Source organism: Epinephelus fuscoguttatus, linkage group LG22, assembly GCF_011397635.1.
Source record: "Epinephelus fuscoguttatus linkage group LG22, E.fuscoguttatus.final_Chr_v1".
In the NCBI taxonomy this organism is placed as follows: Eukaryota; Metazoa; Chordata; class Actinopteri; order Perciformes; family Serranidae; genus Epinephelus; species Epinephelus fuscoguttatus.
This window is the reverse complement of record NC_064773.1, coordinates 27,221,079-27,235,248: the sequence shown is the minus strand read 5'-3', so window position 1 is coordinate 27,235,248 and position 14,170 is coordinate 27,221,079. Positions and strand designations below refer to the sequence as shown.

Genomic DNA, 14,170 nt, shown 5'->3' with positions numbered 1-14,170 from the left:
GGTAACAACATTTTGGAGCTTATTTCATACCCAGGGTGCATAAGAAGAGAAAGCAATTTTACCAAGCCCTGAATGCACCCTGGGGACATTTAAAAGAATACTATTTGAAGAATGAGTGCAATAGTTGCTGGTCTAAAAGGACAATAGGCTGGAGATCCATCCATCCATCCATCTGTGTGCCCAGCACACCTCTAACAGGAGGCACCCAGGAAGCATCCTGATCAGATGCCCGAACCACCTCAACTGGCCCCTTTCAACGTGAAGGAGCAGCGGCTCTACTCCGAGCTCCATCCGGATGTCCGAGCTCCTTACCCTGTCTCTAGAGCTGAGCCCAGCCACCCCACAGAGGAAACTCATTTTGGCCGCTTGTATTCACAATCTCTTTTGTTCGGTCACTACCCAGAGCTCTTGACCGTAGGTGAGGGTTGTAATGTAGATGGACCAGTAAATCAAAAGCTTCACCATCTGGCTCAGCTCCGTCTTCACCACGACAGTCCGGTGCAGTGCCCACATCACTGCAGACACAGCACCTAACCTCTGATCCATCTCACACACATGCCAACCACTTCACACTAGGTTGCAACCTCCCCAGGGTGTGCTGGAGGTCACGGTTTGATGAAGCCATCATCTGCAAAAAGCAGAGATGCAACTCTGAGGTCCCCAAACCAGACCCTTTCCTCTCCCCTGCTGCACCTCAAAATCCTGTCCATGAGTATCACAAACAGAATCATTGATAAGGGACAACCCTTATGGAGGCCAACACCCACCGAGAACGTGTTTGACTTTACACTGAGTATGCAGACGCAGCTCTCACTTTCGTCATACAGGGATTATATGATATAATGTATGAAATATAAATATCAGTAGTTTGCAGATACTGTCAATGCCAACATTTTTTTCTGATGGCTGGGCTGTTTTATGTGAATATTATTAAATTTGACTGTTTTTCTTTTGATAGAAAAAAGTAACCTCCCATGAATTAAATGTTGCCAAACTTTAAAATTATCTTCCTCTCACTAAATTGCAATACTGAGGCCAGGTTGCATATTTCACCTCCATTACCAAACTGCTGGTCCCCACTCTGATTTAAGCATGCTTAAGACATTTTCTTTTCCTTTTCAGTTGTTTTGAGTTGTTTATTTGACAGGAACAATGCACAATTTCTTAGCTGCATTCAAGATAGCTATAAGCTCATTTACAACTGTAATCCCTATTAACTAGTAACTTAATTTTACAGAGACCCAGCCAGTGAACTAAAGCCAGCATCTGTTACAGTACCTAATTCTCTATTTGCTGCTACATCAACCTTTCAACCCACGTAATAGCATCAAACATCTTTTATTTAGGTTTAAGTATGAGAGATGGCTGTCATCGCCATCTGAGATCTCCTTTCCTGTCACTCAAGTCCAGTGTGAACAGACAAACCACTCCATCTTCCTCATGTGTCAGTGCCGCTCTGCAGGCAAATGAGGTCATCTAATCATTTTCAGCTGTCACGACGCTGTGATGAATTAGGTCCATCTTCCTCTGAATTTCCTGACTGTCCTCTTTCTCCCTCTTCCTTTGTCTATTTCCTTCCTTTCTTTATCTAGTTCCCTCCTCTTCCTCTATGAATCAGTCAGAAAAGCACACACTGAAAACACATGCTGATCCGTTCAACTAAACAAAAGTCTCTTTATTCAGCTTTTATGGCAGTCTTATTATTATACAACAAATAGTTTACAGTAAAAGAAATACTGAGGACTGTCCAGTCCAAGCTGTTTCAACCCCCCTTCAAAAAATGTAAAGTGCAGATTTGTAAGTGTGTCTACTCGAGTCCTTCTATTAAAAATAAAGACAGCCCCACAGCTATAGTCTAAACCGACTAAAGCAACAGTAAAGGGCTCTTGGATAAAGTTAAGGATTAAAATGCATGAACATACAGTAGACCAAGGGAAAAATAAAGGTTGATTATTCATTAAAAAATGAAATTAGGAGCAATCTCAACATTTGCTGTAAAGCTGCACAACTGCAGCTGAAGTTTAGAGAATTCAAGTGAATCAGAGTTTACAGGTCGACATGGTCCGGAAGCTTCTCCATCTCGCTGCTCAGACTTATCAGTGCATTTTCTGTGCAGTTTCCAGTGCATCAGGGACAAAATAGCAGTCTCACAGTGTGTCTGACCTCCTTATGTTTGCTACACACAGACAACCTTAGTTACATCGCACAAGAGGTTGTCTTGAAGTTAAAAATCAGTTTTCAAGTTACTATCTGAACCTATGGCTCAAACTAGCCTATAAGTAATTGAAGCTGTGATAATTATTTGCAATTATCATTAGACCTCGCTCAGATTTCCAGTCAGTATTTTAGTCATGTATACCCTACATGTTCCTAAATCCATCAGGGGTCATGAATGACTTTGCCAAAATGCTTTAGTTTTTGGTGACAGAATGAGTTATGGCAGTTCAGACAGAGAAAAATAAACAAGATTTTTTTTTTTTTTTTTAACATTTAGTCAACAATTCTGGCGAGAAAGAAAGGATGAATTTAAAACAATGACTGTATCATGAAATCCATACAAACACCATATCACTGGCTGCATTCAGTGGCTACAGCAACAGATGCTTTTTAATCACAGTGTGTTTGCTACCCATAAAGCCCCGTCATCAGTCTGTTTTCTCCTCACAGTGTGGGAAAATATCAGGGCATATTAATAAGAGCTGTAAAGAGACTAAGTCTTTTGTCACATCACACATGAGATATAAGAAATTTATGTTAAGTCTTTAGCTTCAAAGCAAAAATAAACTGTATATGTATACTATACATATCTGTCAAGGTTAGATTATATAGACTTTAGGAAGGCTGATAGGAATCTTTTTCTTACCAATAAACTATTAAAAAACACTTACACTGCTGGGAGATTTCAGCTGCCTAAATGGTGGTGGCCACAGTCGAAGTCCTTAATAATCCCTCAAAACCTTCATTAACATCAATGGTTAAGCCAAATTAGTACACCTTAGAGTTAAACTCCCTATGTTCCCTTGTCAACTGGCTACTTGAAGCTTTCTTGTAATTTCTGATGGCTAAAAAAGCACAACTTTCTCCATAGATCTCCTCTTGTGGAGAGCGCAGCAGCAGCAGCAGCAGTTCAGTAAGAATTAAGGACAAAGAAAAATCTAGAGTGCCCAGTTCCTGTTAAGTCCAAAATGCAGGACGCATGCAGTAACAGAGGGGGCTTCTAAACTGGCTGCAGCTCCAGTTGTACACGTTTTCTTTGTGTCTGTGTTGATCATTGCACCTGCAGCCTTCAGTGGGAGAAAACAGGGATGAGGGAGAGTAAAAAGATTTCACATGTCCCCAAAATGTGTCTGTGAATCTGTCCCTCCGACGTCTTCAACAGGGACGGCACAGCGCCCACTAACTATATGTAGTGGAAGGCGTAGCTACTGCCATGGCCTCTGTGGTGTTGGATTGGGGTTGGGGTAAATAGGCGCCGGTGTTGGGTAGGGGGGCACAGCTGTGTTGGGGTTGGGCGGGTACGTTGGGGTAGGATACTGCGGCATCATGTGAGGCTGACCGTGGGTGGTTGCATGGACGGGTGAGGAAGCAGAGGAGGAGGAGGCGGGGAGGTGGAGGTAGAGGGGGGCAGATGGGGCAGAAGGGGCAGAAGGCGCTGTTGGAGTTGGGACCCTCTGGAGGACGACGTGTGGGTAAAGCTGAGACTCAGAGCGATAGAGTCCGGGCAGGGAGGCCTTCAGCAAACTCTCCTGACTCCTGAATGAAACACAGAAGAAGAAAAGAAGAGTCACATCAGCTGAACGTTTCAGCAACTGGCCTTTACCAATGACAGTATTTATACTTGTGCGGTGGCATGTCTGTGACATTCTGCAATTATACCTCCAAAACGCTAGGTGGCGGTGGGTTTCTATGCCACTGTGTTTGACTGATTCAACAAAAACACATAAAACATGGTGTAATAGCAACAATATTAAACAAAGGTGAAAAGTCTTTTTCCATTATAACTCATGCTTGCATTATTAGTGAAAGCCTAACTGGCCTAGTAACTAGCAGGCTTTTCCTCTATTAAGCTGCGAACATCAGCAGCATTTAGCAAATGTAACGTTACAAAGTTCGGCTCCATTATTATTCACAAGGTTCACAGACAAAACAATTGTCTTATACTAGACACATTTACCTAACATATACAACATGCTAACGTTATTAGCATGTGCTTATGACATTTCCTGTTGCATAAATTAGCCTAGTAACTAGCGCACTTTGCTATATGCTGTATGGCACTTAGCTCCAAGCCCACTGGTTACCACTGAAGGCAAATCTTTTAAAACAGGTCAAAAATTCAAAGTTTCATGGAAAATGGTGCATATGTTAGGGACGATTTTCTGTGTGTGGAACTCACCCAAAATTACAGTGTGTTCATGGTAATGAAGGAATATGTCAGCCAGTGCAACAGTGTGTTTTTAATAGTTTTTGGACAGCAATGGAGCTCTATGGCATAGACAAATTTCTCTATTGATTTTGTATTTGCATGTTGTCATGTTACAGTCAGGTCCATAATTATTTGGACAATGATACAGTTGTCATCATTTTGGCTCTGTGCACCACCACAATGGGTTTTAAATGAAACAATGAATACCTGCTTAAAGTGCAGACTCTCAGCTTTCATTTAAGGCTTTTTTCAAAAATGTAGTATGAACCGTGTAGGAATGACAACCATTTCTTCACACAGTCCCCTGACCTTAAGGGCTCATCAATTAAACAGTCAGTTTTAATACTTGGTTGCAAATCCTTTACAGTCAATGACTGCCTGAAGTGTTGGACACATAGGCATCATCAGATGCTGGGTTTCTTCCCTGGTGATGCTCTGCCAGCCCTTTACTGCAGCCGTCTGCACTTCCTGCTTGTGTTTTGGGTGTTTTGCCCTCAGTTTTGGCTTCAGCAAGAGAAACGCATGCTCAGTTGGATTCAGGTCAGATGATATGACTTGGCCATTGCAGAACATTCCTCTTCTTTGCCTTAAAAATGTCTTTGGTTGCTTTTGCAGTATGCTTCAAGTCATTGTCCATCTGCACTGTGAAGCATCGTCCAATGAGTTTTGAAGCATTTGGTTGAATCTGAGCAGATAATGTAGCCCCAACCACTTCAGCTTTCATGATTTGTAGGAATAAATATCAAATTTGTTTAGGATAACAGTAGACTGACATTGCTTATGTGCATTTGTTAAAACATACACCTTCATGATGTATTTGGTTCTCTGCCAGCTTACCTCTGGTATCCTCTGTTCTCATATCCACTGAGCCCCCCAGTCAGGTAGAGGGGGCTGTCAGGAGCCAGACGGGGGTTCATCCTCTGGGAGAGATGGAAGATCTTGGGAGGAGGGAAGGCTTCCCAATCTCCCTCTTCTCTCTCTAGCCAACACTCGCTGCGGCGGGCCGAGCGCTTCTCTCTGCGCCTGAGGAGGAGAGAACTTAGTCAGCTCAGTAGGCTTCATATAGCAGAGAGAAAGTTTGAGAACAACCCAAGACTAAATGTAACAGGTGGGGTTATATCGAGGATAAGCTCTATTTAATATGAATGCAGAATCTGTAAGCAATGGGACAAGATTTTGTTAAGCATTCTGGTTTCTGTTTGTAGTCCATTTGTAGTCCAAGTAGTTCTGACCAATCATGTTTGAGGGCTTTGGTTGCACTTAGATAAACAGTTTATGTGGAGAGCAAAAGAGGCAGAATTGGCCAAAATGCAATTTTGGAATCATTGGCTATCGTCTGACAATTATGTAGCTTTATAAGCCAGTTACTTGTGAGACAGTTCGCTCGTTGCGACATCTCTCAACTCCAATTGCATTCTTGCGTCTTGTTACGGCCGCCACTCTTTCCACCTTCATTGTGTGTGTGTGTGTGTGTGTGTGTGTGTGTGTGTGTGTGTGTGTGTGTATGCAACACTAATTTTTCCCTCTGTGTGCCGAGCTGCCTGCACCTCCACTGGACTCAGAAGCTCCACCTCCTCTGTTCTGATTGGTGCGGCCTCTGCTGCTTCTGACTGACCAATCGGCAGCACACCTGGGTCCCTGATTGGTGCGGCACAGGTGCAGTGGACCAATCCCAGCCATTCAATCAAGACTGTCATCTATAAGTGCCCTGCCAGTCTGTCAGTCTGAGCAGCTGACTATTGGTGGCAGCTTGCCTCTTTGCCTGATAAGTTTGTGTTGTGTTGGGTAGCCCTGTGATAGCATTTGTAGCTTGTCATGAGCTTTTGCAGATTTTTGTGAACTTTTGAAGTGTGGCCAGGTTGTTAGAAATTGCTACCCTTTTGACTGATTCCAAACATTTCCATCCACACTTAGACAATTACCTATATAGACACACTAGGTGCAGGGGTTCTGTTTTGTTGTTGTTTGTTTTAAAAGCTGCATTAGACAGTCAGAGTTTGTTTTCCCTTTTATTTTTGATTAGACAGATTGTAGATTAAACTCTGAGTGAGTCCTCCTTTTGTTATATTTGTTTTTTGAGTTAAACAGCACCCACCGGCCCTCTTCCTTGGTTTGTTCTCAGTTCTTTGTTAATCAGACTTCATTTGAGTTGCAATAAACTGCCTTACCTTTTTAACATCTGGGTTTTTGTGTTGCTTCCCTTGCCCCTGAGAGCTGGGTTGTAACATAAGTGGGGGCTCGTCCGGGAGCTCATTTAAATCGTTCCTGGAGCTAAAGACTGTGGTTGTAGTAGCTTGAATTTTGGATTGTTTGGTTAATTGGATTGTTGTTGGTTAAATGGTTAATTGATTGTTGGAAGTGGGTGCCACGGTGCACCTTACTAATAAGTCATGTCTCAGTTTGATCTGGACAGCTTCCTAGCTTCCCCCTCCCTCAGTTTGATCAATTGTTGTCGTAAGGACGATTTGGCCCAAATAGCAAATCATTTCAGTCTCGCTTATCCCAAACAGGCTTTGAAACGAGATCTTAAAGCTCTTGTTGTTGGTAAGTTAGTGGAATTGGGGCTTATTAAAGTGCCGGTGCAGACTGAGTCAGCTGTGATGGAGGATGGCATCCTGGGTGAAGCGGCTGGTAGCCGACCACTTGAGGGTCATCCTCCTGGTAATGGTGGTGTTGAAGGGACCTCAGGTGAGGAGGATGAATTAGAGGAGTTGTGTGCTTACGAACTGGTTCCTGAAACTTACAGGCAAAAATTTAGGAATCAGAAAAAAGCCCCAACCCAGTCTTATGTTGAGTTCACCAGGGAAAAGGGAATTCTTTTTGATAAATGGAGTACTGCTTGTAAGGCTAATGATTTTGATTCTTTGAGGGAGTTGGTCTTAATGGAGGACTTTAATAAGTGCCTCCCAGAACGTATAGTGGTGTATATTAATGAACAAAAAGTGGCAAATCTCTCCCCTGCTGCTGTGTTGGCTGATGTTTTTTCACAGGGTTCTGATGAAAAGCCTTGTCAGCCTCCAGCTCGACAAAACCCTCCCCAGACAGTCAGTCCTAAGAAAGAGGACAGGGAATGTTTTTACTGTCACAAGCCTGGACATCTCATCTCCAACTGTCTGACCCTAAAACGCAAACAGCAGTTTTCCCCAAGCGAGTCACAGCCAAAAGGTGTTGGGTTAATTAAAGCTGAGCCACGCATCAGTGCTGATTCTGACAGTGAAACTCCTGATGCCTGTTTCAAACCCTTCATCTTTGACGGATTAGTTTCACTGACAGGTGAGCCTGATGATCAGTGCCCTGTGCGTATTCTGCGCGATACTGGTGGATCTCGGTCTGTAGTCCATGCTGAAGCGTTGCCTTTCTCTGAGAAGTCTGCTTGTGGTTATGGTACTGTTTTGCGCGGCATTGAGATGGGTTATGTTCCTCGTCCTGTACACCGCATACATGTTCAGTCCAAATTGATAACTGGATTCTTTCCCGTTGCTGTCTGTCCCGCGTTACCAATTAGAGGTATTACATTTCTAATGGGTAATGACATAGCCGGTGGCAAAGTTACTCCTGCGCTGGAAGTAGTGGACACCCCGCAGTGCACACAAACAGAAGAAATTCAACCGCCTCTTGATCTGTTTCCTGCTTGTGTGATCACTCGTGCACAGGCTCGAAAAACTGATGATGTTTCTCTTTCTGACAGTGTACTGATGCCTGCCTTTTCAGGAGAGGTTGTGTCCGAGAACGAGGCAGAGAGCGCTGCCGAATCTCCTTGTGTAAGTGCTGCTGAGCAGGTGCATCCTGTCAGCCTCGAAACAACCTCTCCTGATGGCTCGTCTCTCCCGGTGTCTCACGATCGCCTGTACGCTGCACAGAGGACTGATCCGACGCTACACAAATGCTTCTCAAGTGCGGTGAGTGCCGACAAAGCTAAGGGTGAGAAGGTGGCTTATTTACTAGACAGTGGCATTTTGGTGCGTAAATGGTCCCCTCCCCTCTGATTCTGATTGGAGTGCTGTGTTTCAGATAGTTGTGCCCTCCGTGTATCGATCGCATGTGTTATCTGTAGCACATGAAAGTCAGTGGTCTGGACATCTAGGCATTACAAAAACATATCAGCTCATCCTCAAACATTTCTTCTGGCCTGGGTTAAAATCTGATGTAGCCAAGCACTGCCGCTCCTGCCACATCTGCCAAATTGCCGGAAAACCAAACCAAGCCATTCCTCCCGCTCCTTTGCATCCCATACCTGCCATAGGAGAACCGTTTGAACGCATTATTATGGACTGTGTTGGACCCCTACCCAGAACCAAGAGTGGAAATCAGTATCTACTCACCGTCATGTGTGCCGCCACTCATTTTCCTGAAGCCATTCCACTGCGTAAAATCACTGCCAGTTCTGTTGTTAAAGCCTTAACCAGATTCTTTTCCACATTCGGTCTCCCTCATGTAATCCAGACAGACCAGGGCACAAATTTCAAATCCAACTTGTTCAAACCGGTGTTAGCAACTTTGAATGTGCAGCATGCCGTCTCCAGTCCCTACCATCCAGAGTCTCAGGGTGCGTTAGAGCGCTGGCATCAGACATTGAAGTCGATGCTCCGTAAGTATTGTCTGGAAACTGCTGAGAGTTGGGATGAAGGAATTTCTTTTGTTGTGTTTGCGGCCCGTGAAGCCGTGCAGGAATCCCTCGGCTTCAGTCCTGCTGCACTAGTCTTCGGTCACACGCCCCGTGGTCCGTTGAAAGCAATGCATGCAAAGTTTCTGTCATCTGCCTCCTCTTCCAAGAAAAATGTGTTGGACTTCGTCAGTAAGTTCCGTGAGCGTTTGCACCATGCTCACGCGTTGGCAAAAGAGTCTTTGTCTTCCTCACAAACTGTGATGAAGCGTCGTTTTGACCGCTCTGCTGTTCCCCGACTGTTTCAGGTTGGTGACAAAGTTTTGGCGTTACTGCCCGTTCCTGGCTCCGCACTCTCGGCCAAGTTCTCTGGTCCATATGACATCTGTGAGCGTCTCAGCGACACAGTCTATGTTATTTGTACTCCCGAGAGAAAACGCAAAACCCGTGTGTGTCACATAAATATGTTGAAGCGGTACCACTCCAGAGAGACTCCCGAAAACAGTTCAAAAGCGTCCGAACCTGCATTGCTGTCTGTGATTCCTTGCAGCAGCGCACTTATTGTGTCAGAGTCCCAGGACCAGCCCGATGATGTGACAACGCATTCCTCACATCAAAGTGCTTGCTTGTCAAACTCTGAAATGTTGAAAGTGTTACCATCTCTCGGTTATCCCACCTGTCACCTAAGCAGCAATCTGACATAGCTACATTAACTGATCGTTTTCCTTGTCTTTTCAGTGATGTTCCCTCCCAAACCACAGTCACTCAGCACGACATTGATGTTCATGATGCTCGGCCCATCAAACAACATGCATATCGTGTCAACCCTGCTAAACATGAGTTAATGAAAAAGGAGGCTGAGTACCTTCTTCAACACGGTTTAGCCATACACAGCTCCAGCCCCTGGAGTTCCCCGTGCCTTCTTGAAGAGAAGTCTGATGGTTCACCCCGCTTTATCACAGACTTCCGAAAAGTAAATGCAGTTACTGTCCCTGACTCCTATACCCTGCCAAGGATGGAGGACTGTGTAGATAATATGGGTACGGCCAAATTTGTGAGCAAGTTAGATCTGCTCAAGGGCTATTGGCAGGTGCTGCTGACCAAGCGCGCGTCTCTAATTTCTGCCTTTGTAACTCCCGACTACTTTCTGCAGTATACTGTCATGGCCTTTGGTATGTGCAACGCTCCAGCCACATTTCAGCGTCTTGTCAATTCCGTCCTGGCTGGCGTGTCAAATTGTAATGCATATTTGGATGATCTGATTGTGTATACCACCACTTGGGAGGAGCACATTCAGATTTTGGAGCAGGTGTTCGCTCGCCTCTCAAGTGCGTCACTCACCATCAATTTGGCCAGATGTGAATTCGGAAAAGCTACCGTCACATACTTAGGGAGGCAGGTGGGACAGGGTCAGGCGGGCCCTGTGGAAGCCAAGGTTTCCGCCATTTCAGAGTTCCCCGTGCCCTCCACAAGGAGAGCCCTGCGTTGGTTTCTAGGTATGGCTGGTTATTATTGGTGCTTTTGTCGCAACATCTCCACCGTGGTCTGTCCGTTGACAAACCTGCTCAGCCCAAAAGTCAACTTTGTGTGGTCGACAGAGTGCCAACATGCCTTTGAAAGTGTAAAATCACTCCTCTGCCATTCCCCTGTGCTCGCCGCGCCCAACCTCTCTCGTCCTTTCAAATTAGAAGTTGATGCCAGCGCAGTTGGGGCCGGCGCTGTGCTGCTCCAAGAAGATGCGGATGGGATAGATCATCCCGTATCTTACTTCTCTCATAAGTTCAGCAAGCACCAGGTTAACTACTCCACCACTGAACAAGAAACCCTTGCTTTGTTGTGGGCACTCCAGCATTTTGAAGTTTATCTCGGGTCCAGTTCTTTGCCAGTGTCAGTGTTTACTGATCATAACCCTCTCACTTTTCTATCCCGTATGTACAACCACAACCAGCGGCTCATGCGGTGGGCCCTGATCGTGCAGGACTACAACTTACAGATCCACCACAAAAAGGGGTCCGAGAATGTGTTGGCTGATGCGTTGTCCAGACTGTAAGTATAGTGACCCATGTAGTTGTTGATGTTGATGCCAAATTGTGCAATGTAAGTATAGGGAAAGTTAAACTTTAGGATTTGACTTTAAACCTGCGGGTTTAGTCTTAAGGGGGGGAGTGTTACGGCCGCCACTCTTTCCACCTTCATTGTGTGTGTGTGTGTGTGTGTGTGTGTGTGTGTGTGTGTATGCAACACTAATTTTTCCCTCTGTGTGCCGAGCTGCCTGCACCTCCACTGGACTCAGAAGCTCCACCTCCTCTGTTCTGATTGGTGCGGCCTCTGCTGCTTCTGACCGACCAATCGGCAGCACACCTGGGTCCCTGATTGGTGCGGCACAGGTGCAGTGGACCAATCCCAGCCATTCAATCAAGACCATCATCTATAAGTGCCCTGCCAGTCTGTCAGTCTGGGCAGCTGACTGTTGGTGGCAGCTTGCCTCTTTGCCTGATAAGTTCGTGTTGTGTTGGTTAGCCCTGTGATAGCATTTGTAGCTTGTCATGAGCTTTTGTAGATTTTTGTGAACTTTTGAAGTGTGGCCAGGTTGTTAGAAATTGCTACCCTTTTGACTGATTCCAAACATTTCCATCCACACTTAGACAATTACCTATATAGACACACTAGGTGCAGGGGTTCTGTTTTGTTGTTGTTTGTTTTAAAAGCTGCATTAGACAGTCAGAGTTTGTTTTCCCTTTTATTTTTGATTAGACAGATTGTAGATTAAACTCTGAGTGAGTCCTCCTTTTGTTATATTTGTTTTTTGAGTTAAACAGCACCCACCGGCCCTCTTCCTTGGTTTGTTCTCAGTTCTTTGTTAACCAGACTTCCTTCATTTGAGTTGCAATAAACTGCCTTACCTTTTTAACATCTGGGTTTTTGTGTTGCTTCCCTTGCCCCTGAGAGCTGGGTTGTAACACGTCTCAAATTGCTAATTGCTCTGTAAACAATGGCCGGCACACCAAAGAAGTAGTTTTGACCCTGATGTTCTGATATCTTGGCTACATTGAAATTCCCAAAATATTGACTGTTGCCTCCAGAGGCTCATCAGACCGATATCTGATGGTATTTGAGAAAAATATTTACTTCTTTCGTCAGTCCTACCTGCTTCGTCCCTCTTTCTTGGCTCGGTCCCGACTGGATCGTTCCTGCAGGCAGCAGATAAGGAAGGACAGGGACATGGCCAGGATGACGATGCCACTCACCACTGAAGCCAACACAGCCACTCTCAGACCACGGTCCTCAGGTCTGGGGATCGCTGTGGGAATGAATTACATTTTAAAAGATTTATTGAATCAGCAGATCCCAAGAAAATGACTGTCAAGTGTGTATTAGTAGCCAAATGAATCGCTCACCTTCACAGACGGGCAAGTAGTTGCTCCACTGCGGTTTGCCGTTCCTGACATTGCAGTAGATTTTGTCACTGCCGACCAGCTGGTATCCTTCTCTGCACCAGAAGGCCAACACGCTACCAATCGACACGCCTGTGCCGCTCTCCACATAGAAGGAACCCCGGCGTGGTGGCAGGACAGGGATACAGGATAGACCTGAGAGGAGAGGGGATGAAACAGACGGTCACTTCATAAATCAACAAAGCACTTTGTGATTTAGAGCTGAAGGTCAGAAAGAACAGTGGTTTTGACTCATAAGAGCTAATCCGTCCTTGTAAAATGTTTCTGATATAGCTTCATATTTAGCATACAGACATGAGTATTCTTCTAACTACAGAGAGTAGGTGCTTACTTGCAATCCGCTGTGAGTTTTTTAAGTGGGCTCAACATTAGTGGAGTTATTTGAATTCTATCACTTCGGAAATAGCAAAAATCTCTCTCCATAGGTAAAAAAACTGCACATCCTCTTGCTTCATTGTATATTAGTCATATCCTGGACCATGTATAATTGTAGACCATTGGTGGATTATGGCCTTTCTTTGATAATGAGACACTTACAATGTTTGTAGCAAAAGTTTTTTTTTTTTACCAGGCTGTTCTCACTACACTGTTTGTACATATACGTACCACATAATCATGAGCCAGTAATTTGTATAATATAACCTATGTAATCAGAAGGGCTGTGATCACATGACCAATGTGCTGACAGGAGTAGTAGAAAGAGCAAGAGTTCACATAACTGTATGTTCACACCAACAGTGCATAGAGCTTCCAAGGCGGCGGAAGTCATTAATTTTCACTGAGAGCCCGGTGACTTGGGCGACCTGGTCATCAGCCGCGTGTCTTGGGCGACCAAAGCGACCGGAGCAGCTCTGGAGGGGGGTTAAAACTTGTTCAACTTTATGGTAATGAGCTCTGACACAGTTCGGCAGCAACCAATCAGAATGCTGATGTGCTTCAATGAAGCAGTTCCCAGAGAACAAGCCATGTAACTTTGGTTCCTACAGCACACTTGTTCCAACAATGGATATCGACAAGTTGATAACTTGCGTTCGCGCCCACTCAGTCCTGTATAATGTGTCACTGTTCAGTTACAGAGACCAAAATAAGAAGAATGAGGCTTGGGACCGTGTCGCGGAAGTAGTTGGTTGGTCTGAGTTTTAAAGTGTGTAATGTTAGTAATAGAGGAAAGAATTGCAGGCTAATATTGCGACATAGCATGCAAGTCTTCTTTGCTTGGTTTGAATGGGATGACATACGTTTTCTGTTTTCATTGACCAAACATAACAATCTGTTGGCCAACTACGATCTTTTTGACTGGACAACGGCAACTACGCTGCTTTCAAGCCAGTAGTCCGCTTTGCGGCTCCTTTAAATTGACAAACACGATCGAACGTTCAACGATGCACATGATGAGCTATTAGAGCAACCAAAGCTGCCACAAATATTTTTGACAGTCGTTCTTCTTGGGCGTCCACGACAGACTTTGCCTCTTTGGAAGCTTCTGGTGTGAATGTACAGAAAGAATGTAGGTTGTAGATGGTGGTAGATGTGTTGAATAAATATAGAACCTTCCCCCAGGACAGCAGTGTCTGAAACCTGGTAAACTTTGAGTTATTTTAGGTATGTCATCACCTTGTTTCTTTTCCTAAACTTCACCTATGTAATTTCCCTAAATCTAATCTACCTAACTTCACTTTCAGAAAC

At 44.7% G+C, this 14,170-nt stretch overlaps 1 protein-coding gene across 2 annotated transcripts in view; it reads right to left on the bottom strand.

The window, feature by feature from the left end:
• Positions 1 to 1,814: 1,814 nt before the first annotated feature.
• The window catches only part of zgc:162331 (uncharacterized protein LOC793007 homolog), a 52,594-nt gene continuing 40,238 nt past the window's right edge, over positions 1,815 to 14,170 (bottom strand). For both annotated transcript variants that reach the window (XM_049566663.1, XM_049566665.1), the window contains exons 3-6: positions 12,428 to 12,619; positions 12,177 to 12,330; positions 5,264 to 5,449; positions 1,815 to 3,753 (exon numbers count right to left, since the gene is read on the bottom strand). In XM_049566663.1, coding sequence (XP_049422620.1) covers positions 3,423 to 3,753; positions 5,264 to 5,449; positions 12,177 to 12,330; positions 12,428 to 12,619 — 863 coding nt within the window. In that variant the 3' untranslated portion in view covers positions 1,815 to 3,422. The remainder of the gene's footprint in view (positions 3,754 to 5,263; positions 5,450 to 12,176; positions 12,331 to 12,427; positions 12,620 to 14,170) is intronic.